At 40.3% G+C, this 26,900-nt stretch overlaps 1 protein-coding gene and 3 pseudogenes across 4 annotated transcripts; all 4 read left to right on the top strand.

Moving 5' to 3' along the window:
• Positions 1-489: 489 nt before the first annotated feature.
• Positions 490-1,446, top strand: LOC311611401 (olfactory receptor 10G2; the record flags this gene model as incomplete). Its single annotated transcript, XM_084863616.1, has 1 exon — positions 490-1,446. The coding sequence occupies one exon, from the start codon at positions 490-492 to the stop codon at positions 1,444-1,446; it is 957 nt and encodes a 318-aa protein (XP_084719742.1).
• A 7,045-nt stretch (positions 1,447-8,491) lies between these two features.
• Positions 8,492-9,491, top strand: LOC311611222 (olfactory receptor 10G2-like; annotated as a pseudogene). The gene has a single exon. The product of its transcript is annotated as an olfactory receptor 10G2-like (transcript).
• A 7,498-nt stretch (positions 9,492-16,989) lies between these two features.
• On the top strand, positions 16,990-17,989 carry LOC311611231 (olfactory receptor 10G2-like; annotated as a pseudogene). The gene has a single exon. The product of its transcript is annotated as an olfactory receptor 10G2-like (transcript).
• Positions 17,990-25,489: 7,500 nt separating this feature from the next.
• Positions 25,490-26,489, top strand: LOC311611217 (olfactory receptor 10G2-like; annotated as a pseudogene). The gene has a single exon. The product of its transcript is annotated as an olfactory receptor 10G2-like (transcript).
• Positions 26,490-26,900: the final 411 nt, after the last annotated feature.

Genomic DNA, 26,900 nt, shown 5'->3' with positions numbered 1-26,900 from the left:
ATGAATATTTCTGCATGCTATTGTGAGGAGATGGGATTTTAGCTGGGCACAAAGAGGAGGCATTGCAATAATGGTAAATGGAGGGAGCAGTAGATTGCAGCATACACATTCCACACTGCTCAGCCTCAACATTAGCCCCTCTTTGTTGAACCATTTTTGGTTGGAGTTATTAGTCCTTCCCTATCAGTCACAAGTTACTTTGTTCCTTGATCTGTCAAACACTGCTTCACAGTATCTCCCAACAGATAAGTTTCCATTCTTCTAGGAAACTAAACAACCTCTGGATGATTTCTCTTGTCAAGTAAATGAAAATAACTAATGGCAACACTATCTTTTATTTAAAAAACAAAAAAACAAAATTTTTAAATATTCCATTTCCCTCACAACTCATAGGCATTATGCATCAGACAAAAGCACTCTTAATCACCTTCGTGTGTTGTATTTCCCTTGCCTGACTTCACCATTCGTCTTAGCAGACTACAGAAAGACATGAGAAAGACCAAAAACACATCGCTGGACAACGTGGTGACGGATTTCATTCTCCTGGGCTTACCTCACCCCCAAAATCTGAGGATCTTCCTTTTCCTGGTCTTCTTCTTCATTTACATCCTCACTCAGCTGGGGAACCTGCTCATTCTGCTCACCGTGTGGGCTGACCCAAAGCTGCATGCTCGCCCCATGTACATCCTCCTGAGTGTGCTCTCATTCCTGGACATGTGGCTCTCCTCAGTCATTGTTCCGCGTCTAATATTGGACTTTACTCCTGCCAACAAGGCAATACCATTTGGTGGTTGTGTGGCTCAGTTGTATTTCTTTCATTTCCTGGGAAGCACCCAGTGCTTCCTCTACACCTTGATGGCCTATGACAGGTTCCTGGCAATATGCCGGCCTCTGCGCTACCCCATGCTCATGAATGGTAAGTTATGTGCCATCCTTGTGGCTGGAGCTTGGGTGGCTGGCTCCATCCATGGCTCTATCCAAGCCACCTTGACTTTCCGCCTGCCCTACTGTGGGCCCAACCAGGTGGATTACTTTATCTGTGACATCCCTGCAGTATTGAGACTGGCCTGTGCTGACACAAGTGTCAATGAGCTCGTGACCTTTGTGGACATTGGGGTGGTGGCTGCCAGTTGCTTCATGTTGATTCTGCTCTCCTATGCCAACATAGTCCATGCCATCCTGAAGATACGCACTGCTGATGGGCGACGACGGGCCTTCTCCACCTGTGGCTCCCATCTAACCGTGGTCACAGTCTACTATGTCCCCTGTATTTTCATCTACCTTCGGGCTGGATCCAAGAGTCCTCTGGATGGGGTAGTGGCTGTGTTTTACACTGTTGTCACCCCATTACTGAACCCCCTCATCTATACACTGAGGAACCAGGAAGTGAAGTCTGCTCTGAAGAGAATAACAGCAGGTAGAGGGGCTGCAAGTGAAAATAAGTAACCATAGGCTCAGGAACTACCTACATCACTGTCATGACCACTCTTTTGAGCTACTGTAGCATGTGGCAAACCTTCAATAAACTCTTAATGAATTAAACTCAATTTAATTCTATTTAGAAGAAACTTCTGAACTCTTTGAATTCATAATCTTTTCATCTTATTAAACTGGTTCAAATTGTTTTACATTATTTGTTTAGAAATATGGATATATTAATTCTACCACTTTTGTGGTATAAGCAATTGCCTTATCAAAGCTTGAATAGAATGAAGATGTGTCAACCTCTTAAGAGTTATATTATGCCAGAAAATGCAAAAGAGGAAAAAATAGCATAATGTTTGGCCTAGCCCCTTTTCATTACTTCTGTCCCTAAACACTAGACTTCAAAAGACTTCTATAAATTCTGTTCTTTGTGCATGGCATAAACATTTAAAAGCACTTGAACTTGAAAATACTGGATCATTTATGTTTCCTTTTTGTCCCTCACTCTTCCCATGAGTTCAGACATCAAAATCTTTCCCCTTTACTTTTAGAATGTCTCTCTAAATTCCTAAATAATCATTTGTCCTTTTCCCTTCTCATCCACATCACAGTCAAAACTATCCTTCTGAAACATACAATTTTTAGGACTCTCCAATGAATGTAAAATAAAGCCAGACTCCTTAATCTGGAATTTAAAGTCCAAAACATATCTGGACCCAACAAACCTTATTTCCCAAGACATATCTACTGTGCTTTCCTCTTCCATCCTCACTGCTTTACGACCCATTATTTGCCTGCCAAGCTCTCTCCTCTATGTGGAATAAATCCATATTGTCTAACTTCTTAAGGACTTTTTTTAAAAGATGTCAAACTATGCCTTCATAATTTCTTTTAAAAAAAAAAACTTTTTAATGAGGATCTTGGCCTTTACATTTCTTCCAACTGATCTCCTTCAATGCCCTGAACCGCAGAGTAAACATGCAAGTAACTCTTAAGGCATATGGATGGCATCTGATTACCCAAAAGAAGATATATGGCACACGCAAAACAAGATAATTTCAGGAGGGTTTCTATTTACAAAGATGTTGGAGTAGGGGAATCACACAAAAATTGTTGAGTAACCTGGGGCTTAGTGACATTCAAACTGTTTACCACCCCTAGACCAGATAAGACAAAGGAGGGGGGGAAATTAGGAGAGCCAGGAGAAAAAGGGATGCATAACTTTCCCAAGTCCTCTCCTCCAGAGTAATGACACATTTATATACAACCCTATAGATGTCTAGGTTTTCCTGAGCTACATATGTAACAGTGAACAATTACCCTTAGATAGGATATACTTTTGTTGATGAGAGTATCTTCTACCACCACTCTCTTGGTTATTTTTTTCAGGAACTAGATCTAAAGAGAATTAAACTGCCACAGTGAGAACATGCTCCAGATATCCAAGTATCAATATGGCTCTGGAAACTCCACAGTCACCACAAAGACTAGAAAATAACTGGACAATGATGTTCTATCTTGCTCACACTGAGAACAGAGAGCACCAAACGTCTCAGGTCAAAGGACACTAAAGCTAGATTCATTCCTACATACCCAAGGGAACAAGGTGGAGAGATGTTCAAAAATCAGAGCTCAAGAAGCTTCACTCTAAGCATAGTAGATCACTGAATTAGATGCACTACACATTCCTCCTAATCTTGAGAACCTACCTTTCTTCTATGCTCTGAGATTTTACCTGAGCACCTGTGAAGCCAGGGTTGAACTTAGAAGTTTCTGACTCCTGAGTCTTTACACAGATACTGCTCTTTGAAGCAGTAGCTATGTAAAGACTCCCCAGTCTGAACCACAGAAATTCTAAATACCTTGGATCCTACCCTCTAATAATGACTTGCTCCAACTCTAGCACTCAGGTAGAAATGAGAAAAGGTCAGCTAGAGGAGATAAATTCTATTGGCAGACATAAAAAAGAGAGGTGTTGCTCCTTCTTGAAAATCTCAGTGGTTGAAATACATGTGGTTTTAAAAACTTAAAACTTTAGGAGGAAATAGGTATGAAAACAAGATCAGAATGAGCCTACATAAGTCCTCAAGAATATTCGAATATTCCTCATAGTCATTTAATTAAATACAAGGATAGCATGTTGAGTACGGAAAATATCAATAACTTACATGTTTTCAAATTTAAGATAGTTGATATTCTATAGTTCATTTCCATTGACCATTTACTACTTGCTGGAACTCTTTTAGAATCTATCTTCCTACTCATCTCAATGAGGTGCTTAAATTTTTATTTTTTATTTTTACTAATAGCACGTAGTCATTTGCTTCAGTGTTGAATTCGCCATTCAAATGTTCAGTATCATTCTGCTTTTATATCTTAGAGTCTCCCATTATGAACCCAGATATCTTGAGTAATATGAAAATTAAGATTCTTTGGATAGTCCAGCCAGTGTGGCTCAGTTGTTGAGTATCAACCTATGAACCAGAAAGTCATGATTTGATTCCCGGTCAGGACACATGCCTGGGTTGTGGGTTCAATTCCCAGTGCAGGGCATAAAGGGGGCAGATGACCAATGATTCTCTCTCATCAATGATGTTTCTATCTCTCTTTTCCTCTACATTCCTCTCTGACATCAATAAAAACATAATTTTTAAAAATATTCTTTGGATAACTTGACTTGTAGTTTTGTAATTATCTGGCCCTTACTCAGCTCACAACAAATTCATATTATTAAATTTTTTATTGAATTTACTGGGGGGGAGATATTGGTTAATAAAATTATACATGTTTCAAGTGTACAACTCTAAAATACATCATCTGTATACTGTATTATGCATTCACCATCCAAAGTCAAGTCTCCTTCCACATGACATCAGCATTGTTTTTATACATCTCAGTTTTCTTCCTCCTAAAGACAATGAAGTCCAGTTATCAGGGTCAAGTTTATTTCTCCTATACTAGCATGAGTTCAGAGATCTTTTATTCAGTTATGCACTCCAGAAACTGAGAGCCTATTACATATTAGATGCTTAACAAAATATTTTTTTCATGAAAATCATTCACTTTACCTTTATTTCCTAGTTTCTACCACTAAGTTCTTCTTATTCTAATTTTCCCAAAAGGATGAACCAAATTAACTTGTAGAAAACCATAGCAACCAAAGTTAAAGGGAAAAAATATATAGAAACTTGAGGCCCAGTGCACAGATTCATGAACCAGTGGGGTCCCATGGCCTGGCCTGAGCCTACTTACAATCCAGGACCCCTCAGGGGATGTCAGAGATTCAGTTTCAGCCCAATCCCTGCAAGCCAGGCCAATGGACCCACACTGGGCCTCTAGCATGCGTGTAAGATCTTTGGTTAATCTCTTCCTGCCCTCACTCTCCTCCCTTCCCCCTAAGACTCATCAGTCTGTTCTGTTCCATGTTTCTATGCCTGTGCATTGAGCGTCTTCCTCCGGATGGTCAGTGCATGTGATAGCTATCAGTGGAACAGTTGAATGGTTGAGCGATGGAACAGTCACTTAGGCTTTTATATATTTAGATAAGTATATGTAATAAGATGTAGGGAAAGCTGTGATCCCAGCTTCTGGCTGAGCAGTGCTCCCCCTGTGGGGGGCAGCTCCTGCACTGAGCTCTTCCCCTCCTCTACTCCCCATGGTCAGTGTGCATCATAGCAACTGGTGGTTCTGGTCATTTCACCATGTTTGCTTAGACTTTTATTATGTAGATTCAGGGATATCAAAACATGGGGGGGGCAGAGGGGAGTTTAGCTCAATTATTAAAAATTAAGTACATTTTCAATGTGTTTCTGGTAATTAAGTGGGTAAATATGTGATCCCACAACATTTTAAAGAAAGGAATCACAAAAATTGGAGGTCATTCAACAAGATCATGTTGTTCTTCAGAGTGTACTTTCTAGATACGTAGAAATGATTCCAGGTTGTCAAAACAGGTTTGGCTCAGTGGATACAGCATTGGCCTGTGGACTGAAAGGTCCCAGGTTCTATTCCAATCAAGGGCATGTACCTTGGTTGTGGGCACATCCCCAGTAGAGCATGTGCAAGAGGCAGCTGATCGATTATTCTCTCTCATCAATGTTTCTAACTCTCTATCCCTCTCTCTTCCTCTCTGTAGAAAATCAATAAAATATATAAAAAAAAAAAAAAGAAAAGAAAAGAAATGATTCCGACTTGCTGTCAAAACAAAATATAATGAGGATCAAGGGAATGAATGTCTCACGGGGAAATGTTTCAGGGTAGAACTCTCAAGAGGTAAATAGTTTTTCATAAATCTCTTGACAATGTTTTTTCTTTTCATTTCTTTTTTTTTTAAAGAAAATACTGTCAAAGGTGATACAGCCAATAATATAATTGATGTAAAATTCAAACCACTTAGGTAGAGAAGATGCAATTTATAAAGAGCCTCCAAGGGCAAGGGGCCTGATAGATTATTGAAATAGTCAATGTGTCGATCCCCTGGAAGATTTTAATTCCACTCCAAAGCAGAGATCCAGCATCATCACAAGCCTAGAGATGCTCTGAAAGACACTTGCTTCACCTGCTGCGCTATTCTACCTGAGAAAGAACAGTCTCCTCCAAGGTTTGGCTGCCGTGTTCATGTGAGTCCAAGAAGGAAAGCATTCCTAAAGCCAGGTCAATTCACAACAGGAGAAAAGACTTCATTTCTAGTCTTTAAAAGTTTCAGTAACTTTGTCAAAAATTGTATTTAGTCTATCTTTTTCCCCCATCTTCTTCCTTACCTCACTGAGCCTCTATTCACAGAGTTAATAAGTTAGGCATATTAATTTTTAATTAAATTAGCCTCTCTGAAGAGTTGGGAAATTTCTTCTTTGAGTTGAATTTTAAACATTTGTATTTTCTTTTTCCAATTTGAGGGAGGAAATAAAGTCAAGAGTGAAGACTTAATTTCCAGTTCAATATGAGTACAGATATAAGTGATGCATCAGACTCAGCATTACTGAGTAAACACAAGTATGGCATACTTCACCCTTCTTTTCCCAGTGATGACCACACTTAGTCATCTTACTTGAAGGTTAAATAATAATGAAGATTAAGTATATTTGAGATTAGTGTTTATAAAAGCGTATATTTAGTCATGAATCTATTAATGTTCATACTTGTTTAATTAAAGTTTAATCTAAATATATTTTAATTTTTATTGTTTCTTATGAATTATAAGATGGTTTAATTTAAGGAACAAGTAAAAATACAAAAGAAACTGTTAATATGAAAATTTCTTTTGGGACAAACTATTCATCAAAGTTAGTTTTTAAATAACACCTGACTCAGATGTTTAATACCTTTAAAGCATTTTTAAGAATTTAATCTGTTGGAAGGCAAATAAGATCTTAAAATAACAGCATACTAAAGGTCAAATCCAATACTAATCAATACCATTATAATCCAAAATATCAAAACTATTAAACAACTTTGGTCACTCAATAAATTTAAGTAATATTCTAGAGCAAATGAAAAGCATGTATAATGCCTTGGACTTTGTTTACTCTGGGAATAGACTCAATTGCTGAAGTATATGTGACATAAAGCATGAGAAATGTGATCACAGAGGGCACCAGGATGCAGAATTAATGGGAACTGGCAAAATCCAGTCAATTAATCAGCTAATAAATATTTATTAATTAACTTACTATTGCCAAACACTAAGGCAGGTGCTGCAGAAACATAAAAAGAACAAAATGGACCATGGTTTTGTTCTAAAGAAGTTTGTAACCTAGTAGAAGAAACCAATGAGCATGTAAGCAAATAGCTCTTATCACACTATATATACTGCAACTGAATTCTATAATATAAACTCTTATCTCACAGAAGACTGTTTTCTAAAGGAAAACTCTTCCCAAAGCAGGCGGCAGCCAAAGAGAATCCTGAGGAATGAGGCTGTTAGGATGAATAAGGAAACTCCAGGTACAGAAAGAAGGAGGATGTGGTGCTCTGAGGGAACCAAAGGAAAAAAGACTAGAAATATGCAAGGGTCAAATCACAAAGATTCTTGTATACCATCAAAGGAGACGTTTTAAGGATAGGTCAGAGACCAATAATTTGGGATGGCACTGCTCCGTGACACCAAAACCCACTTCTCTGTGATTCCTCTTTAGGCAAAGACCCATCAAATGCACTAACACTGTTATTATTAACTAGAGGCCCAATGCACGAAAATCTGTGCAAGAGTGGGCTTTCCTTCCCCCAGCTGCCAGCACCAGCTTCCCTCCGACACCCAGGACCCAGGCTGGCTTCCCTCCGACCCCGGCTTTGTCAGGAAGGGCGTGCAGAATGACATCCAGAAGCTATCTGGTCTAATTAGCATATTAACCTTTTATTATTACAGACTAGAGGCCAGGTGCACAAAATTTGTGCACCGAGGGGGTCCCTCAGCCTAGCCTTCACCCTCTTCAATCCGGGGCCCCTGAGGGATGTCCAATTGATGCCTAAACTGGCAGCCAGACATTCCTCTTGCTGGCTCCTAACCGCTCAACTACCTGCCTGCCCGATCATCCCTAACCACTCTGCAAGCCTCTCTGATTCCCCTAACTGCTCTCCTGCCTGCCTGATCACCCCTAACCACCTCTGCCTGCCTGGTCACCCCTAACTGCTCCCCTGCCTGCTTGATGGTCCCTAACTGCCTCTGCCTGCTGACTTTGTTGCCCCTAACTGCCCACTCCTACTGGCCTAGTTGTCCCTAACTGCCTTCCCCTGCCAGCCTGATCGTCCCTAACTGCCTCTGCTTAGCCCCTGCCACCATGGCTTTGTCTGGAAGGACTTCGGGAAGGATGTCCCGAAGACCTCTGGTCTAATTAGCATATTACCCTTTTATTAGTATAGATAGTGCTTTAGCTTTCAACACCTGTATGTAGTGTTTCCCATGGAAGGTGAATTTCAGGGCAGCTAGAAAGTAAGCAGCCTCTGAGGACTTGTCTTGCCAAACAAACCTAGATGATTGGTGGCAAATGCTTTTCACTTAAAATATAGAAATCCTTTGTTTACCTCCTAGACTCTGGTCATCTTACCATCTCCTTGTGTTGTATTTCCCATGTCTGACTTCACCATTCATCTTAGCAGACTGCAGGAAGAACATGGAAAACACCGAAAACACATCCCTGAACACCGTGGTGACAGATTTCATTCTCCTGGGCTTACCTCACCCCCAAAATCTGAGGATCCTCCTCTTCCTGATCTTCTTCATCATTTACATCCTCACTCAGCTGGGGAACCTGCTCATTCTGCTCACCATGTGGGCTGACCCAAAGCTCCATGCTCGCCCCATGTACATCCTCCTGGGTGTGCTCTCATTCCTGGACATGTGGCTCTCCTCAGTCATTGTTCCTCGAATTATTCTAAATTTCACTCCCTCCAGCAAGGCCATCCCATTTGGTGGTTGTGTGGCTCAGTTATATGCCTTTCACTTCCTGGGCAGCACCCAGTGCTTCCTCTACACCTTGATGGCCTACGACAGGTTCCTGGCAATATGCCGGCCTCTGCACTACCCCATGCTCATGAATGGTGAGTTATGTGCCATCCTTGTGTCTGGAGCTTGGGTGGCTGGCTCCATCCATGGCTCTATCCAAGCCATCTTGACTTTCCGCCTGCCCTACTGTGGGCCCAACCAGGTGGATTATTTTTTCTGTGACATCCCTGCAGTATTGAGACTGGCCTGTGCTGACACAAGTGTCAATGAGCTCGTGACCTTTGTGGACATTGGGGTGGTGGCTGCCAGTTGCTTCATGTTGATTCTGCTCTCCTATGCCAACATAGTCCATGCCATCCTGAAGATACGCACTGCTGATGGGCGACGACGGGCCTTCTCCACCTGTGGCTCCCATCTAACCGTGGTCACAGTCTACTATGTCCCCTGTATTTTCATCTACCTCAGGCCAGGCTCCACGAGTCCCCTGGATGGAGCGGTGGCTGTGTTTTACACTGTTGTCACTCCATTACTGAACCCCCTCATCTATACACTGAGGAACCAGGAAGTGAAGTCTGCTCTGAAGAGAATAACAGCAGGTCGAGGGGCTGCAAGTGAAAATAAGTAACCATAGGCTCAGGAACTACCTACATCACTGTCAGGACCACTGTTTTGAGCTACTGTAGCATGTGGCAAACCTTCAATAAACTGTTAAGGAATTAAACTCAATTTAATTCTATTCAGAAGAAACTTCTGAACTCTTTGGATTCATAATCTTTTCATCTCATTAAACTGGTTCAAATTGTTTTACATTATTTGTTTAGAAATATGAATATGTTACTTCTACCACCTTTTTTTGTGGTATAACAAAATGCCTTATCAAAGCTTGAATAGAATGAGGATGTGTCAACCTCTTCAGAGTTATATTATGCCAGAAAATGCAAAAGAGGAAAAAATGACATAATGTTTGGCCTAGCCTTTTTTCATTATTTCTGTCCCTAAACCCTAGACTTCTATAAAGTCTGTTTCTTTTTTGTGCATGGCATAAACATTTAAAAGTACTTGAAGTTGAAATACTGGATCATTTATGTTCCCTTCCTGTCCCTCACTCTTCCCATGAGTTCAGACATCAAAATCTGTCCCCTTTACTTTTAGAATGTCTCTCTTAATTCCTAAATAATCATTTGTCCTTTTCCCTTCTCATCCACATCACAGTCAAAAGTATCCTTCTGAAACATACAATTTTTAGGACTCTCCAATGAATGTAAAATAAAGCCAGACTCCTTAATCTGGAATTTAAAGTCCAAAAAATATCTGGACCCAACAAACCTTATTTCCCAAGACATATCTACTGTCCTTTCCTCTTCCATCCTCACTGCTTTACGATCCATTACTTGCCTGCCAAGCTCTCTCCTCTATGTGGAATAAATCCATATTGTCTAACTTCTTAAGGACTTTTCTTAAAAGATGTCAAACTATGCCTTCATAATTTCTTTACAAAGAGAAAAAAACTTTTTAATGAGGATCTTGGCCTTTACATTTCTTCCAACTGATCTCCTTCAATGCCCTGAACCCCAGAGTACACATGCAAATAACTCTTAAGGCATATGGATGGTTCTGATTTCCCAAAAGAAAATATATGGCACACTCAAAACAAGATAATTTGAGGAGGGTTTTTATTTACAAAGATACAGGAGTAGGGGAATCACACAAAACAAACAAACAAACAAGAACAACAACAAAAAAGTTGAGTAATCTGGGGTTTACTGATAGTTAAACTGTTTACCACCCCTAGACCAGATAAGACAAAAGAGGGGAAAATTAGGAGAGCCAGGAGAAAAAGGGATGCATAACTTTCCCAAGTCCTCTCCTCCAGAGTAATGACACATTTATCTACAGCCCTATAGATGTCTAGGTTTTCCTGAGCTACATATGTAACAGTGAACAATTACCCCTGAGATAGGGTATACTCTTGTTGATGAGAGTATCTTCTACCACCACTCTTTTGGTTATTTTTTCCAGGAACTAGATCTAAAGAGAATTAAACTGCCACAGTGAGAACATGCCCCAGACATCTAAGTATGGCTCTGGAAACTCGACATACACCGCAAGGACTAGAAAATAACTGGACAAGGATGTTCTATCTTGCTCACACTGAGGATAACAGAGAGCACCAAACGTCTCAAGTCAAAGGACACTAAAGCTAGATTCATTCCTACATACCCAAGGGAACAAGGTGGAGAGATGTTCAAAAATCAGAGCTCAGGAAGCTTCACTTTAAACACAGTAGATCATTGAATCAGATGCACTACACTTTCCTCCTAATCTTGAGAACCTACCTTTCTTCTATCCTCTGAGATTTTACCTGAGCACCTGTGAAGCCACGGTTGAACTCAGAAGTTTCTGACTCCTGAGTCTTTACACAACTACTGCTCTTTGAATGTGACAGTTGAGCTGACTTCCCAGTCTGAACCACAGAAATTCTAAATACCTTGGATCCTACCCTCTAATAATGACTTGCTCCAACTCTAGCACCAAGGTGGAAATGGGAAAAGGTCAGCTAGAGGAGAGAAATTCTATTGGCAGACATAAAAAAGAGAGGTGTTGCTCCTTCTTGAAAATCTCTGTGGTTGAAATACATGTGGTTTTAAAAACTTAAAACTGTATGGGGAAATAGGTATGAAAACAAGATCAGAATGAGCCTACATAAGTCCTCAAGAATATTCCTCATAGTCATTTAATTAAATACAAAGATAGCATACTCAATAAGGAAAACATCAATAACTTAATGTCTTCTGATTTAAGATAGTTGATATTCTATAGTTCATTTCCATTGACCATTTACTACTTGCTGGAACTCTTTTAAAATCTATCTTCCTACTCATCTCAATGAGGTGCTTAAATTTTTATTTTTACTCTTAGCACATAAGTCATTTGCTTCAGTGTTAAATTCTCCATTCAAATGTTCAGTATCATTCTGCTTTTATATCTGAGTCTCCCATTATGAACCCAGATATCTTTGAGTAATTTGAAAATTAAGATTCTTTGGATAGTCCAGCCGGTGTGGCTCAGTTCTTGAGCATCAACCTATGAACCAGGAAGTGACGATTTGCTTCCCGGTCAGGACACATGCCCGGGTGTGGGTTCGATTCCCAGTTCAGGGCATACAGGGATCAGATGACCAATGATTCTCTCTCATCATTGATGTTTCTATCTTTCTTTCCCTCAACATTCCTCTCTGACATCAATAAAAACATAATTTTTAAAAATATTCTTTGGATAACTTGACTTGTAGTTTTGTAATTATCTGGCCCTTACTCAGCTCACAACTAATTCATATTATTAAATTTTTTATTAATTTATTGGGGGGACATTGGTTAATAAAATTATACAAGTTTCAAGTGTACAACTCTAAAATACATCATCTGTATACTGTATTATGCATTCACCATCCAAAGTCAAGTCTCCTTCCACATGACATCAGCGTTGTTTTTATACCATTTCCCTGAAAATAAGACAGTGTCTTATATTAATTTTTGCTCCCAAAGATGCGCTTGGTCTTATTTTCAGGGGATGTCTTATTTTTCCATGAAGAAGAATACGGTACACATTTATTGTTAAATGAAAATAAAGGAAATTTATTACCTGTATATGGTACGGTAGTACGGTAGTTGTCAACACAAACCAGACAAACTGTGAATCCTACAGTATCAAGAATTTACTCATTTATTCAATGACAATCATGTCATCATCTTCTGGAACATCATTATAACAATCCAATCCTGAATTTCCTGGTGAATTTCTTGTGACTCCATTTCTTTCAGAATCAGTGGACCAAATCTCTCATGTTTTGCCTGAGGGAGGTGGGTCTTATTTTCGGGGAGATGCCTTATATTTCACTCAGAAGGAAACCTGCAAGTAGGTCTTATTTTCAGAGGATGTCTTATTTTCGGGGAAACACGGTACATCTCAGTTTTCTTCCTCCTAAAGACAATGAAGTCCAGTTATGAGGGTCAAGTTTATTTCTCCTACACTAGCATGAGTTCAGAGATCTTTTATTCAGTTATGCACTCCAGAAACTGAGAGCCTAGTACATATTATATGCTCAATAAAATATATTTTTGCATGAAAATCATTCACTTTACCTTTATTTCCTAGTTTCTACCACTAAGTTCCTCTTATTCTTATTTTCCCAAAAGGATGAACCAAATTAACTTGTAGAAAACCATAGCAACCAAAGTTAAAGGGAAAAAATATATAGAAACTTGAGGCCCAGTGCACAGATTCATGAACCAGTGGGGTCCCATGGCCTGGCCTGAGCCTACTTACAATCCAGGACCCCTCAGGGGATGTCAGAGATTCAGTTTCAGCCCAATCCCTGCACTCCAGGCCAATGGACCCACACTGGGCCTCTAGCATGCGTGTAAGATCTTTGGTTAATCTCTTCCTGCCCTCACTCTCCTCCCTTCCCCCTAAGACTCATCAGTCTGTTCTGTTCCATGTTTCTATGCCTGTGCATTGAGCGTCTTCCTCCGGATGGTCAGTGCATGTGATAGCTATCAGTGGAACAGTTGAATGGTTGAGCAATGGAACAGTCACTTAGGCTTTTATATATTTAGATAAGTATATGTAATAAGATGTAGGGAAAGCTGTGATCCCAGCTTCTGGCTGAGCAGTGCTCCCCCTGTGGGGGGCAGCTCCTGCATTGAGCATCTTCCCCCTGGTGGTCAGTGTGCATCATAGCAACTGGTGGTTCTGGTCATTTCACCATAATGTTTGCTTAGACTTTTATTATGTAGATTCAGAGAGATCAAAACATGGTGGGGAAGTTTAGCTCAATTATCAAAAATTAAGTATATTTTCAATGTATTTCTGGAAATAAAGTGGGTAAATATGTGATCCCACAACATTTTAAAGAAAGGAATCACAAAAATTGGAGGTCATTCAACAAGATCATGTTGTTCTTCAGGATATACTTTCTAGATACGTAAATATTATTCCGCTTACTGTCAAAACAAAATATAATGAGGATCAAGGGAATGAATGTCTCATGGGGAAATGTTTCAGGGTAGAACTCTCAAGAGGTAAATAGTTTTTCATAAATCTCTTGGCAATGTTTTTTTTTTTTTTTTTAAAGAAAAGACTATCAAAGGTGATACAGCCAATAATATAATTGATGTAAAATTCAAACCACTTAGGTAGAGAAAATGCAATCTATAAAGAGCCTCCAAGGGCAAGGGGCCTGATAGATTATTAAAACAGTCTATGTGTAGATCCCCTGGAAGATTTTAATTCCACTCCAAAGCAGAGATCCAGCATCATCACAAGCCTAGAGATGCTCTGAAAGACACTTGCTTCGCCTGCTGTGCTATTCTACCTGAGAAAGAACAATCTCCTCCAAGGTTTGGCTGCTGTGTTCATGTGAGTCCAAGAAAGGAAGCATTCCTAAAGCCAGGTCAATTCTCAACAGGAGAAAAGACTTCATTTCTAGTCTTTAGAAGTTTCAGTAACTTTGTCAAAAATTGTATTTAGTCTATCTTTTTCCCCCATCTTCTTCCTTACCTTACTGAGCCTCTGTTCAGAGTTAATAAGTTAGGCATATTAATTTTTAATTAAATTGGCTCTCTCCAGAGTTGGGAACTTTCTTCTTTGAGTTGAATTTTAAACATTTGTTTTTTATTTTCCCAATTTGAGGGAGGAAATAAAGCCAAGAGCAAAGACTTAATTTCCAATTCAATATAAGTACAGATATAAGTGATGCATCAGACTCAGCATTACTGAGCAAACACAAGTATGGCATACTTCACCCTTCTTTTCTCAGTGATAACCACACTTAGTCAACTTACTTGAAGGTTAAATAATAATGAAGATTAAGTATGTTTGAGATTAGTGTTTATAAAAGTGTATATTTAGTCATGGATCTATTAATGTTCATATTTGTTTAATTAAAGTTTAATCTAAATATATTTTAATCTTTATTGTTTCTTATGAATTATAAGATGGTTTAATTTAAGGAACAAGTAAAAATACAAAAGAAACTGTTAATATGGAAATTTCTTTTGGGATAAACTATTAATCAAAGGTAGTTTTTAAATAACATCTGACTCAGATGTTTAATACCTTTAAAGCATTTTTAAGAATTTAATCTGTTGGAAGGCAAATAAGATCTTAAAATAACAGCATACTAAAGGTCAAACCCGATACTAATATATGTTATTATAATCCAAAACATCAAAACTATTAAACAACTTTGGTCACTCAATAAATTTAAGTAATATTCTAGAGCAAATGAAAAGCATGTATAATGCCTTGGACTTTGTTTACTCTGGGAATAGACTCAATTGCTGAAATATATGTGACATAAAGCATGAGAAATGTGATCACAGAGGGCACCAGGATGCAGAATTAATGGGAACTGGCAAAATTCAGTCAATCAGCTAATGAATATTTATTAATTAACTTACTATTGCCAAACACTAAGGCAGGTGCTGCAGAAACATAAAAAGAACAAAATAGACCATAGTTTTGTTCTAAATGAGTTTGTAACCTAGTAGAAGAAACCAATGAGCATTTAAGCAAATAGCTCTTATCACACTGTACTGTAACTGACTTCTATAATATAAACTCTTATCTCACAGAAGACTGTTTTCTAAAGGAAAATTCTTCCCAAAGCAGGCGGCAGCCAAAGAGAATCCTGAGGAATGAGGCTGTTATGATGAATAAGGAAACTCCAGGTACAGAAAGAAGGAGGGTGTGGTGCTCTGAGGGAACCAAAGGAAAAAGACTAGAAATATGCAAGGGTCAAATCACAAAGATTCTTGTTTATCATCAAAGGAGACATTTTAAGGATAGGTCACAGACCAATAATTAGAAATGGCACTGCTCCGTGACACCAAAGCCCACTTCTCTGTGATTCCCCTTTAGGCAAAGACCCATCAAATGCACTAACACTGTTATTATTAACTAGAGGCCCAATGCACGAAAATTTGTGCAAGAGTGGGCTTTCCTTCCCCCAGCTGCCAGCACCAGCTTCCCTCCGACACCCAGGACCCAGGACCCAGGCTGGCTTCCCTCCGACCCCGGCTTTGTCAGGAAGGAAGTCCAGAATGACATCCAGAAGATATCTGGTCTAATTAGCATATTAACCTTTTATTATTACAGACTAGAGGCCCCATGCACATATTTTGTACATGGAGGGGGTTCCCTTAGCCTGGCCTGCACCCTCTTCAATCCGGGACCCCTGAGGGATGTCCGATTGATACCTAAACTGGCAGTCAGACATTTCTCTTGCAATCTGGGACCACTGGCTCCTAACCGCTCGACTACCTGCCTGCCTGATCACCCCTAACTGCTCTCCTGCCTGTCTGATTGCCCCTAACTGCTCCCCTGCCTGCCTGATTCTTCCTAACTGCCTCTGCCTGCTGATTTTCCAAAATCGGAACTGTTTTTAAAACAAAAAAACCGAGACTGTTTTAAAACGCCATGGGATGCGGGACAAATTGTTAAAAATCGGTACTGTCCCACCAAAAGCGGGACGTCTGGTCACTTTATACCTAACTGCCCTCTCCTACCGGCCTGGTTTTCCCTAACAACCCTCCCCTGCCAGCATGATCACCCCTAACTGCTCCCCCACCTTTCTGATTGCCCCTAACTGCTCCCCTACCTTCCTGGTTATCCCTAACTACTTCTGCCTGCTGACCTGATTACCCCTAACTGCCCCCACCCCGCTGGCCTGGTTGCCTCTAACTGTCCTCCCCTACCGGTCTGGTCACCCCTAACTGCCCTCCCCTGCCAACCTGATCACCCTTAACTGCCTCTGCCTCAGCCCCCACCACCATGGCTTTGTCTGGAATGACGTCCGGATGGATATCCAGAAAACATCTGGTCTAATTAGCATATTACCCTTTTATTAGTATAGATAGTGCCTTGGCTTTCAACACTTGTATGTAGTGTTTCCCATGGTAGGTGCTTTTCAGGGCAGCTAGAAAGTAAGCAGCCTCTAAGGACTTGTCTTGCCAAACAAACCTAGATAATTGGTGGCAAATGCTTTCCACTTAAAATATAGAAATCCTTTGTTTACCTCCTAGACTCGGGTCATCTTACCACCTCCTTGTGTTGTATTTCCCATGTCTGACTTCACCATTCATCTTAGCAGACTGCAGGAAGAACATGGAAAACACCGAAAACACATCCCTGAACACCATGGTGACAGATTTCATTCTCCTGGGCTTACCTCACCCCCAAAATCTGAGGATCTTCCTTTTCCTGGTCTTCTCCATCATTTACATCCTCACTCAGCTGGGGAACCTGCTCATTCTGCTCACCGTGTGGGCTGACCCAAAGCTCCATGCTCGCCCCATGTACATCCTCCTGGGTGTGCTCTCATTCCTGGACATGTGGCTCTCCTCAGTCATTGTTCCTCGAATTATTCTAAATTTCACTCCCTCCAGCAAGGCCATCCCATTTGGTGGTTGTGTGGCTCAGTTATATGCCTTTCACTTCCTGGGCAGCACCCAGTGCTTCCTCTACACCTTGATGGCCTACGACAGGTTCCTGGCAATATGCCGGCCTCTGCACTACCCCATGCTCATGAATGGTAAGTTATGTGCCATCCTTGTGTCTGGAGCTTGGGTGGCTGGCTCCATCCATGGCTCTATCCAAGCCATCTTGACTTTCCGCCTGCCCTACTGTGGGCCCAACCAGGTGGATTATTTTTTCTGTGACATCCCTGCAGTATTGAGACTGGCCTGTGCTGACACAAGTGTCAATGAGCTCGTGACCTTTGTGGACATTGGGATGATGGCTTCCAGTTGCTTCATGTTGATTCTGCTCTCCTATGCCAACATAGTCCATGCCATCCTGAAGATACGCACTGCTGATGGGCGGCGGCGGGCCTTCTCCACCTGTGGCTCCCATATAACCGTGGTCACAGTCTACTATGTCCCCTGTGTTTTCATCTACCTCAGGCCAGGCTCCACGAGTCCCCTGGATGGAGCGGTGGCTGTGTTTTACACTGTTGTCACCCCATTACTGAACCCCCTCATCTATACACTGAGGAACCAGGAAGTGAAGTCTGCTCTGAAGAGAATAACAGCAGGTCGAGGGGCTGCAAGTGAAAATAAGTAACCATAGGCTCAGGAACTACCTACATCACTGTCAGGACCACTGTTTTGAGCTACTGTAGCATGTGGCAAACCTTCAATAAACTGTTAAGGAATTAAACTCAATTTAATTCTATTCAGAAGAAACTTCTGAACTCTTTGGATTCATAATCTTTTCATCTCATTAAACTGGTTCAAATTGTTTTACATTATTTGTTTAGAAATATGAATATGTTACTTCTACCACCTTTTTTTGTGGTATAACAAAATGCCTTATCAAAGCTTGAATAGAATGAGGATGTGTCAACCTCTTCAGAGTTATATTATGCCAGAAAATGCAAAAGAGGAAAAAATGACATAATGTTTGGCCTAGCCTTTTTTCATTATTTCTGTCCCTAAACCCTAGACTTCTATAAAGTCTGTTTCTTTTTTGTGCATGGCATAAACATTTAAAAGTACTTGAAGTTGAAATACTGGATCATTTATGTTCCCTTCCTGTCCCTCACTCTTCCCATGAGTTCAGACATCAAAATCTGTCCCCTTTACTTTTAGAATGTCTCTCTTAATTCCTAAATAATCATTTGTCCTTTTCCCTTCTCATCCACATCACAGTCAAAAGTATCCTTCTGAAACATACAATTTTTAGGACTCTCCAATGAATGTAAAATAAAGCCAGACTCCTTAATCTGGAATTTAAAGTCCAAAAAATATCTGGACCCAACAAACCTTATTTCCCAAGACATATCTACTGTCCTTTCCTCTTCCATCCTCACTGCTTTACGATCCATTACTTGCCTGCCAAGCTCTCTCCTCTATGTGGAATAAATCCATATTGTCTAACTTCTTAAGGACTTTTCTTAAAAGATGTCAAACTATGCCTTCATAATTTCTTTACAAAGAGAAAAAAACTTTTTAATGAGGATCTTGGCCTTTACATTTCTTCCAACTGATCTCCTTCAATGCCCTGAACCCCAGAGTACACATGCAAATAACTCTTAAGGCATATGGATGGTTCTGATTTCCCAAAAGAAAATATATGGCACACTCAAAACAAGATAATTTGAGGAGGGTTTTTATTTACAAAGATACAGGAGTAGGGGAATCACACAAAACAAACAAACAAACAAGAACAACAACAAAAAAGTTGAGTAATCTGGGGTTTACTGATAGTTAAACTGTTTACCACCCCTAGACCAGATAAGACAAAAGAGGGGAAAATTAGGAGAGCCAGGAGAAAAAGGGATGCATAACTTTCCCAAGTCCTCTCCTCCAGAGTAATGACACATTTATCTACAGCCCTATAGATGTCTAGGTTTTCCTGAGCTACATATGTAACAGTGAACAATTACCCCTGAGATAGGGTATACTCTTGTTGATGAGAGTATCTTCTACCACCACTCTTTTGGTTATTTTTTCCAGGAACTAGATCTAAAGAGAATTAAACTGCCACAGTGAGAACATGCCCCAGACATCTAAGTATGGCTCTGGAAACTCGACATACACCGCAAGGACTAGAAAATAACTGGACAAGGATGTTCTATCTTGCTCACACTGAGGATAACAGAGAGCACCAAACGTCTCAAGTCAAAGGACACTAAAGCTAGATTCATTCCTACATACCCAAGGGAACAAGGTGGAGAGATGTTCAAAAATCAGAGCTCAGGAAGCTTCACTTTAAACACAGTAGATCATTGAATCAGATGCACTACACTTTCCTCCTAATCTTGAGAACCTACCTTTCTTCTATCCTCTGAGATTTTACCTGAGCACCTGTGAAGCCACGGTTGAACTCAGAAGTTTCTGACTCCTGAGTCTTTACACAACTACTGCTCTTTGAATGTGACAGTTGAGCTGACTTCCCAGTCTGAACCACAGAAATTCTAAATACCTTGGATCCTACCCTCTAATAATGACTTGCTCCAACTCTAGCACCAAGGTGGAAATGGGAAAAGGTCAGCTAGAGGAGAGAAATTCTATTGGCAGACATAAAAAAGAGAGGTGTTGCTCCTTCTTGAAAATCTCTGTGGTTGAAATACATGTGGTTTTAAAAACTTAAAACTGTATGGGGAAATAGGTATGAAAACAAGATCAGAATGAGCCTACATAAGTCCTCAAGAATATTCCTCATAGTCATTTAATTAAATACAAAGATAGCATACTCAATAAGGAAAACATCAATAACTTAATGTCTTCTGATTTAAGATAGTTGATATTCTATAGTTCATTTCCATTGACCATTTACTACTTGCTGGAACTCTTTTAAAATCTATCTTCCTACTCATCTCAATGAGGTGCTTAAATTTTTATTTTTACTCTTAGCACATAAGTCATTTGCTTCAGTGTTAAATTCTCCATTCAAATGTTCAGTATCATTCTGCTTTTATATCTGAGTCTCCCATTATGAACCCAGATATCTTTGAGTAATTTGAAAATTAAGATTCTTTGGATAGTCCAGCCGGTGTGGCTCAGTTCTTGAGCATCAACCTATGAACCAGGAAGTGACGATTTGCTTCCCGGTCAGGACACATGCCCGGGTGTGGGTTCGATTCCCAGTTCAGGGCATACAGGGATCAGATGACCAATGATTCTCTCTCATCATTGATGTTTCTATCTTTCTTTCCCTCAACATTCCTCTCTGACATCAATAAAAACATAATTTTTAAAAATATTCTTTGGATAACTTGACTTGTAGTTTTGTAATTATCTGGCCCTTACTCAGCTCACAACTAATTCATATTATTAAATTTTTTATTAATTTATTGGGGGGACATTGGTTAATAAAATTATACAAGTTTCAAGTGTACAACTCTAAAATACATCATCTGTATACTGTATTATGCATTCACCATCCAAAGTCAAGTCTCCTTCCACATGACATCAGCGTTGTTTTTATACCATTTCCCTGAAAATAAGACAGTGTCTTATATTAATTTTTGCTCCCAAAGATGCGCTTGGTCTTATTTTCAGGGGATGTCTTATTTTTCCATGAAGAAGAATACGGTACACATTTATTGTTAAATGAAAATAAAGGAAATTTATTACCTGTATATGGTACGGTAGTACGGTAGTTGTCAACACAAACCAGACAAACTGTGAATCCTACAGTATCAAGAATTTACTCATTTATTCAATGACAATCATGTCATCATCTTCTGGAACATCATTATAACAATCCAATCCTGAATTTCCTGGTGAATTTCTTGTGACTCCATTTCTTTCAGAATCAGTGGACCAAATCTCTCATGTTTTGCCTGAGGGAGGTGGGTCTTATTTTCGGGGAGATGCCTTATATTTCACTCAGAAGGAAACCTGCAAGTAGGTCTTATTTTCAGAGGATGTCTTATTTTCGGGGAAACACGGTACATCTCAGTTTTCTTCCTCCTAAAGACAATGAAGTCCAGTTATGAGGGTCAAGTTTATTTCTCCTACACTAGCATGAGTTCAGAGATCTTTTATTCAGTTATGCACTCCAGAAACTGAGAGCCTAGTACATATTATATGCTCAATAAAATATATTTTTGCATGAAAATCATTCACTTTACCTTTATTTCCTAGTTTCTACCACTAAGTTCCTCTTATTCTTATTTTCCCAAAAGGATGAACCAAATTAACTTGTAGAAAACCATAGCAACCAAAGTTAAAGGGAAAAAATATATAGAAACTTGAGGCCCAGTGCACAGATTCATGAACCAGTGGGGTCCCATGGCCTGGCCTGAGCCTACTTACAATCCAGGACCCCTCAGGGGATGTCAGAGATTCAGTTTCAGCCCAATCCCTGCACTCCAGGCCAATGGACCCACACTGGGCCTCTAGCATGCGTGTAAGATCTTTGGTTAATCTCTTCCTGCCCTCACTCTCCTCCCTTCCCCCTAAGACTCATCAGTCTGTTCTGTTCCATGTTTCTATGCCTGTGCATTGAGCGTCTTCCTCCGGATGGTCAGTGCATGTGATAGCTATCAGTGGAACAGTTGAATGGTTGAGCAATGGAACAGTCACTTAGGCTTTTATATATTTAGATAAGTATATGTAATAAGATGTAGGGAAAGCTGTGATCCCAGCTTCTGGCTGAGCAGTGCTCCCCCTGTGGGGGGCAGCTCCTGCATTGAGCATCTTCCCCCTGGTGGTCAGTGTGCATCATAGCAACTGGTGGTTCTGGTCATTTCACCATAATGTTTGCTTAGACTTTTATTATGTAGATTCAGAGAGATCAAAACATGGTGGGGAAGTTTAGCTCAATTATCAAAAATTAAGTATATTTTCAATGTATTTCTGGAAATAAAGTGGGTAAATATGTGATCCCACAACATTTTAAAGAAAGGAATCACAAAAATTGGAGGTCATTCAACAAGATCATGTTGTTCTTCAGGATATACTTTCTAGATACGTAAATATTATTCCGCTTACTGTCAAAACAAAATATAATGAGGATCAAGGGAATGAATGTCTCATGGGGAAATGTTTCAGGGTAGAACTCTCAAGAGGTAAATAGTTTTTCATAAATCTCTTGGCAATGTTTTTTTTTTTTTTTTTAAAGAAAAGACTATCAAAGGTGATACAGCCAATAATATAATTGATGTAAAATTCAAACCACTTAGGTAGAGAAAATGCAATCTATAAAGAGCCTCCAAGGGCAAGGGGCCTGATAGATTATTAAAACAGTCTATGTGTAGATCCCCTGGAAGATTTTAATTCCACTCCAAAGCAGAGATCCAGCATCATCACAAGCCTAGAGATGCTCTGAAAGACACTTGCTTCGCCTGCTGTGCTATTCTACCTGAGAAAGAACAATCTCCTCCAAGGTTTGGCTGCTGTGTTCATGTGAGTCCAAGAAAGGAAGCATTCCTAAAGCCAGGTCAATTCTCAACAGGAGAAAAGACTTCATTTCTAGTCTTTAGAAGTTTCAGTAACTTTGTCAAAAATTGTATTTAGTCTATCTTTTTCCCCCATCTTCTTCCTTACCTTACTGAGCCTCTGTTCACAGAGTTAATAAGTTAGGCATATTAATTTTTAATTAAATTGGCTCTCTCCAGAGTTGGGAACTTTCTTCTTTGAGTTGAATTTTAAACATTTGTTTTTTATTTTCCCAATTTGAGGGAGGAAATAAAGCCAAGAGCAAAGACTTAATTTCCAATTCAATATAAGTACAGATATAAGTGATGCATCAGACTCAGCATTACTGAGCAAACACAAGTATGGCATACTTCACCCTTCTTTTCTCAGTGATAACCACACTTAGTCAACTTACTTGAAGGTTAAATAATAATGAAGATTAAGTATGTTTGAGATTAGTGTTTATAAAAGTGTATATTTAGTCATGGATCTATTAATGTTCATATTTGTTTAATTAAAGTTTAATCTAAATATATTTTAATCTTTATTGTTTCTTATGAATTATAAGATGGTTTAATTTAAGGAACAAGTAAAAATACAAAAGAAACTGTTAATATGGAAATTTCTTTTGGGATAAACTATTAATCAAAGGTAGTTTTTAAATAACATCTGACTCAGATGTTTAATACCTTTAAAGCATTTTTAAGAATTTAATCTGTTGGAAGGCAAATAAGATCTTAAAATAACAGCATACTAAAGGTCAAACCCGATACTAATATATGTTATTATAATCCAAAACATCAAAACTATTAAACAACTTTGGTCACTCAATAAATTTAAGTAATATTCTAGAGCAAATGAAAAGCATGTATAATGCCTTGGACTTTGTTTACTCTGGGAATAGACTCAATTGCTGAAATATATGTGACATAAAGCATGAGAAATGTGATCACAGAGGGCACCAGGATGCAGAATTAATGGGAACTGGCAAAATTCAGTCAATCAGCTAATGAATATTTATTAATTAACTTACTATTGCCAAACACTAAGGCAGGTGCTGCAGAAACATAAAAAGAACAAAATAGACCATAGTTTTGTTCTAAATGAGTTTGTAACCTAGTAGAAGAAACCAATGAGCATTTAAGCAAATAGCTCTTATCACACTGTACTGTAACTGACTTCTATAATATAAACTCTTATCTCACAGAAGACTGTTTTCTAAAGGAAAATTCTTCCCAAAGCAGGCGGCAGCCAAAGAGAATCCTGAGGAATGAGGCTGTTATGATGAATAAGGAAACTCCAGGTACAGAAAGAAGGAGGGTGTGGTGCTCTGAGGGAACCAAAGGAAAAAGACTAGAAATATGCAAGGGTCAAATCACAAAGATTCTTGTTTATCATCAAAGGAGACATTTTAAGGATAGGTCACAGACCAATAATTAGAAATGGCACTGCTCCGTGACACCAAAGCCCACTTCTCTGTGATTCCCCTTTAGGCAAAGACCCATCAAATGCACTAACACTGTTATTATTAACTAGAGGCCCAATGCACGAAAATTTGTGCAAGAGTGGGCTTTCCTTCCCCCAGCTGCCAGCACCAGCTTCCCTCCGACACCCAGGACCCAGGACCCAGGCTGGCTTCCCTCCGACCCCGGCTTTGTCAGGAAGGAAGTCCAGAATGACATCCAGAAGATATCTGGTCTAATTAGCATATTAACCTTTTATTATTACAGACTAGAGGCCCCATGCACATATTTTGTACATGGAGGGGGTTCCCTTAGCCTGGCCTGCACCCTCTTCAATCCGGGACCCCTGAGGGATGTCCGATTGATACCTAAACTGGCAGTCAGACATTTCTCTTGCAATCTGGGACCACTGGCTCCTAACCGCTCGACTACCTGCCTGCCTGATCACCCCTAACTGCTCTCCTGCCTGTCTGATTGCCCCTAACTGCTCCCCTGCCTGCCTGATTCTTCCTAACTGCCTCTGCCTGCTGATTTTCCAAAATCGGAACTGTTTTTAAAACAAAAAAACCGAGACTGTTTTAAAACGCCATGGGATGCGGGACAAATTGTTAAAAATCGGTACTGTCCCACCAAAAGCGGGACGTCTGGTCACTTTATACCTAACTGCCCTCTCCTACCGGCCTGGTTTTCCCTAACAACCCTCCCCTGCCAGCATGATCACCCCTAACTGCTCCCCCACCTTTCTGATTGCCCCTAACTGCTCCCCTACCTTCCTGGTTATCCCTAACTACTTCTGCCTGCTGACCTGATTACCCCTAACTGCCCCCACCCCGCTGGCCTGGTTGCCTCTAACTGTCCTCCCCTACCGGTCTGGTCACCCCTAACTGCCCTCCCCTGCCAACCTGATCACCCTTAACTGCCTCTGCCTCAGCCCCCACCACCATGGCTTTGTCTGGAATGACGTCCGGATGGATATCCAGAAAACATCTGGTCTAATTAGCATATTACCCTTTTATTAGTATAGATAGTGCCTTGGCTTTCAACACTTGTATGTAGTGTTTCCCATGGTAGGTGCTTTTCAGGGCAGCTAGAAAGTAAGCAGCCTCTAAGGACTTGTCTTGCCAAACAAACCTAGATAATTGGTGGCAAATGCTTTCCACTTAAAATATAGAAATCCTTTGTTTACCTCCTAGACTCGGGTCATCTTACCACCTCCTTGTGTTGTATTTCCCATGTCTGACTTCACCATTCATCTTAGCAGACTGCAGGAAGAACATGGAAAACACCGAAAACACATCCCTGAACACCATGGTGACAGATTTCATTCTCCTGGGCTTACCTCACCCCCAAAATCTGAGGATCTTCCTTTTCCTGGTCTTCTCCATCATTTACATCCTCACTCAGCTGGGGAACCTGCTCATTCTGCTCACCGTGTGGGCTGACCCAAAGCTCCATGCTCGCCCCATGTACATCCTCCTGGGTGTGCTCTCATTCCTGGACATGTGGCTCTCCTCAGTCATTGTTCCTCGAATTATTCTAAATTTCACTCCCTCCAGCAAGGCCATCCCATTTGGTGGTTGTGTGGCTCAGTTATATGCCTTTCACTTCCTGGGCAGCACCCAGTGCTTCCTCTACACCTTGATGGCCTACGACAGGTTCCTGGCAATATGCCGGCCTCTGCACTACCCCATGCTCATGAATGGTAAGTTATGTGCCATCCTTGTGTCTGGAGCTTGGGTGGCTGGCTCCATCCATGGCTCTATCCAAGCCATCTTGACTTTCCGCCTGCCCTACTGTGGGCCCAACCAGGTGGATTATTTTTTCTGTGACATCCCTGCAGTATTGAGACTGGCCTGTGCTGACACAAGTGTCAATGAGCTCGTGACCTTTGTGGACATTGGGATGATGGCTTCCAGTTGCTTCATGTTGATTCTGCTCTCCTATGCCAACATAGTCCATGCCATCCTGAAGATACGCACTGCTGATGGGCGGCGGCGGGCCTTCTCCACCTGTGGCTCCCATATAACTGTGGTCACAGTCTACTATGTCCCCTGTGTTTTCATCTACCTCAGGCCAGGCTCCACGAGTCCCCTGGATGGAGTGGTAGCTGTGTTTTACACTGTTGTCACCCCATTACTGAACCCCCTCATCTATACACTGAGGAACCAGGAAGTGAAGTCTGCTCTGAAGAGAATAACAGCAAGTCGAGGGGCTGCAAGTGAAAATAAGTAACCATAGTAACCATAGACTAAGGAACTACCTTCATCTTTGTTGCTGCCACTCTTTAAAGCTACTGCTGCATGTGGCAAACATTCAACAAGTAGGTGTTAGTTTCAGTTTAATTGGATGTAAATCTGTTATGAAGAGCTTCTGGTGCTATATTTAACCTCAGTATATTGGCCAGAATTGTCTTACACTTTTCTAACCCATCTCTCAAAAGAAAGCACATTCTACACAAATAAATATGAGGAATAAATTCTCAATCTATATAGGAGAAGAGTGGATTATTTCAGGCAAATTTAGGAAAGCCAGCAGAGTGCCATCCCATCACTCTTCATCCATTTGCTTCATTCCACTAGGCATTCAGGGTTGCTTTGCTTAAATCAAGACAAAGTTATCCTCCCAAGCACTTGGTGTGAATCT

This window comes from Pipistrellus hanaki, assembly GCF_964339955.1.
Source record: "Pipistrellus hanaki genome assembly, chromosome: 1".
NCBI lineage: Eukaryota > Metazoa > Chordata > Mammalia > Chiroptera > Vespertilionidae > Pipistrellus > Pipistrellus hanaki.
The sequence above is the reverse complement of the archived record's forward strand: the minus strand, read 5'-3'. Positions and strand labels throughout refer to the sequence as shown.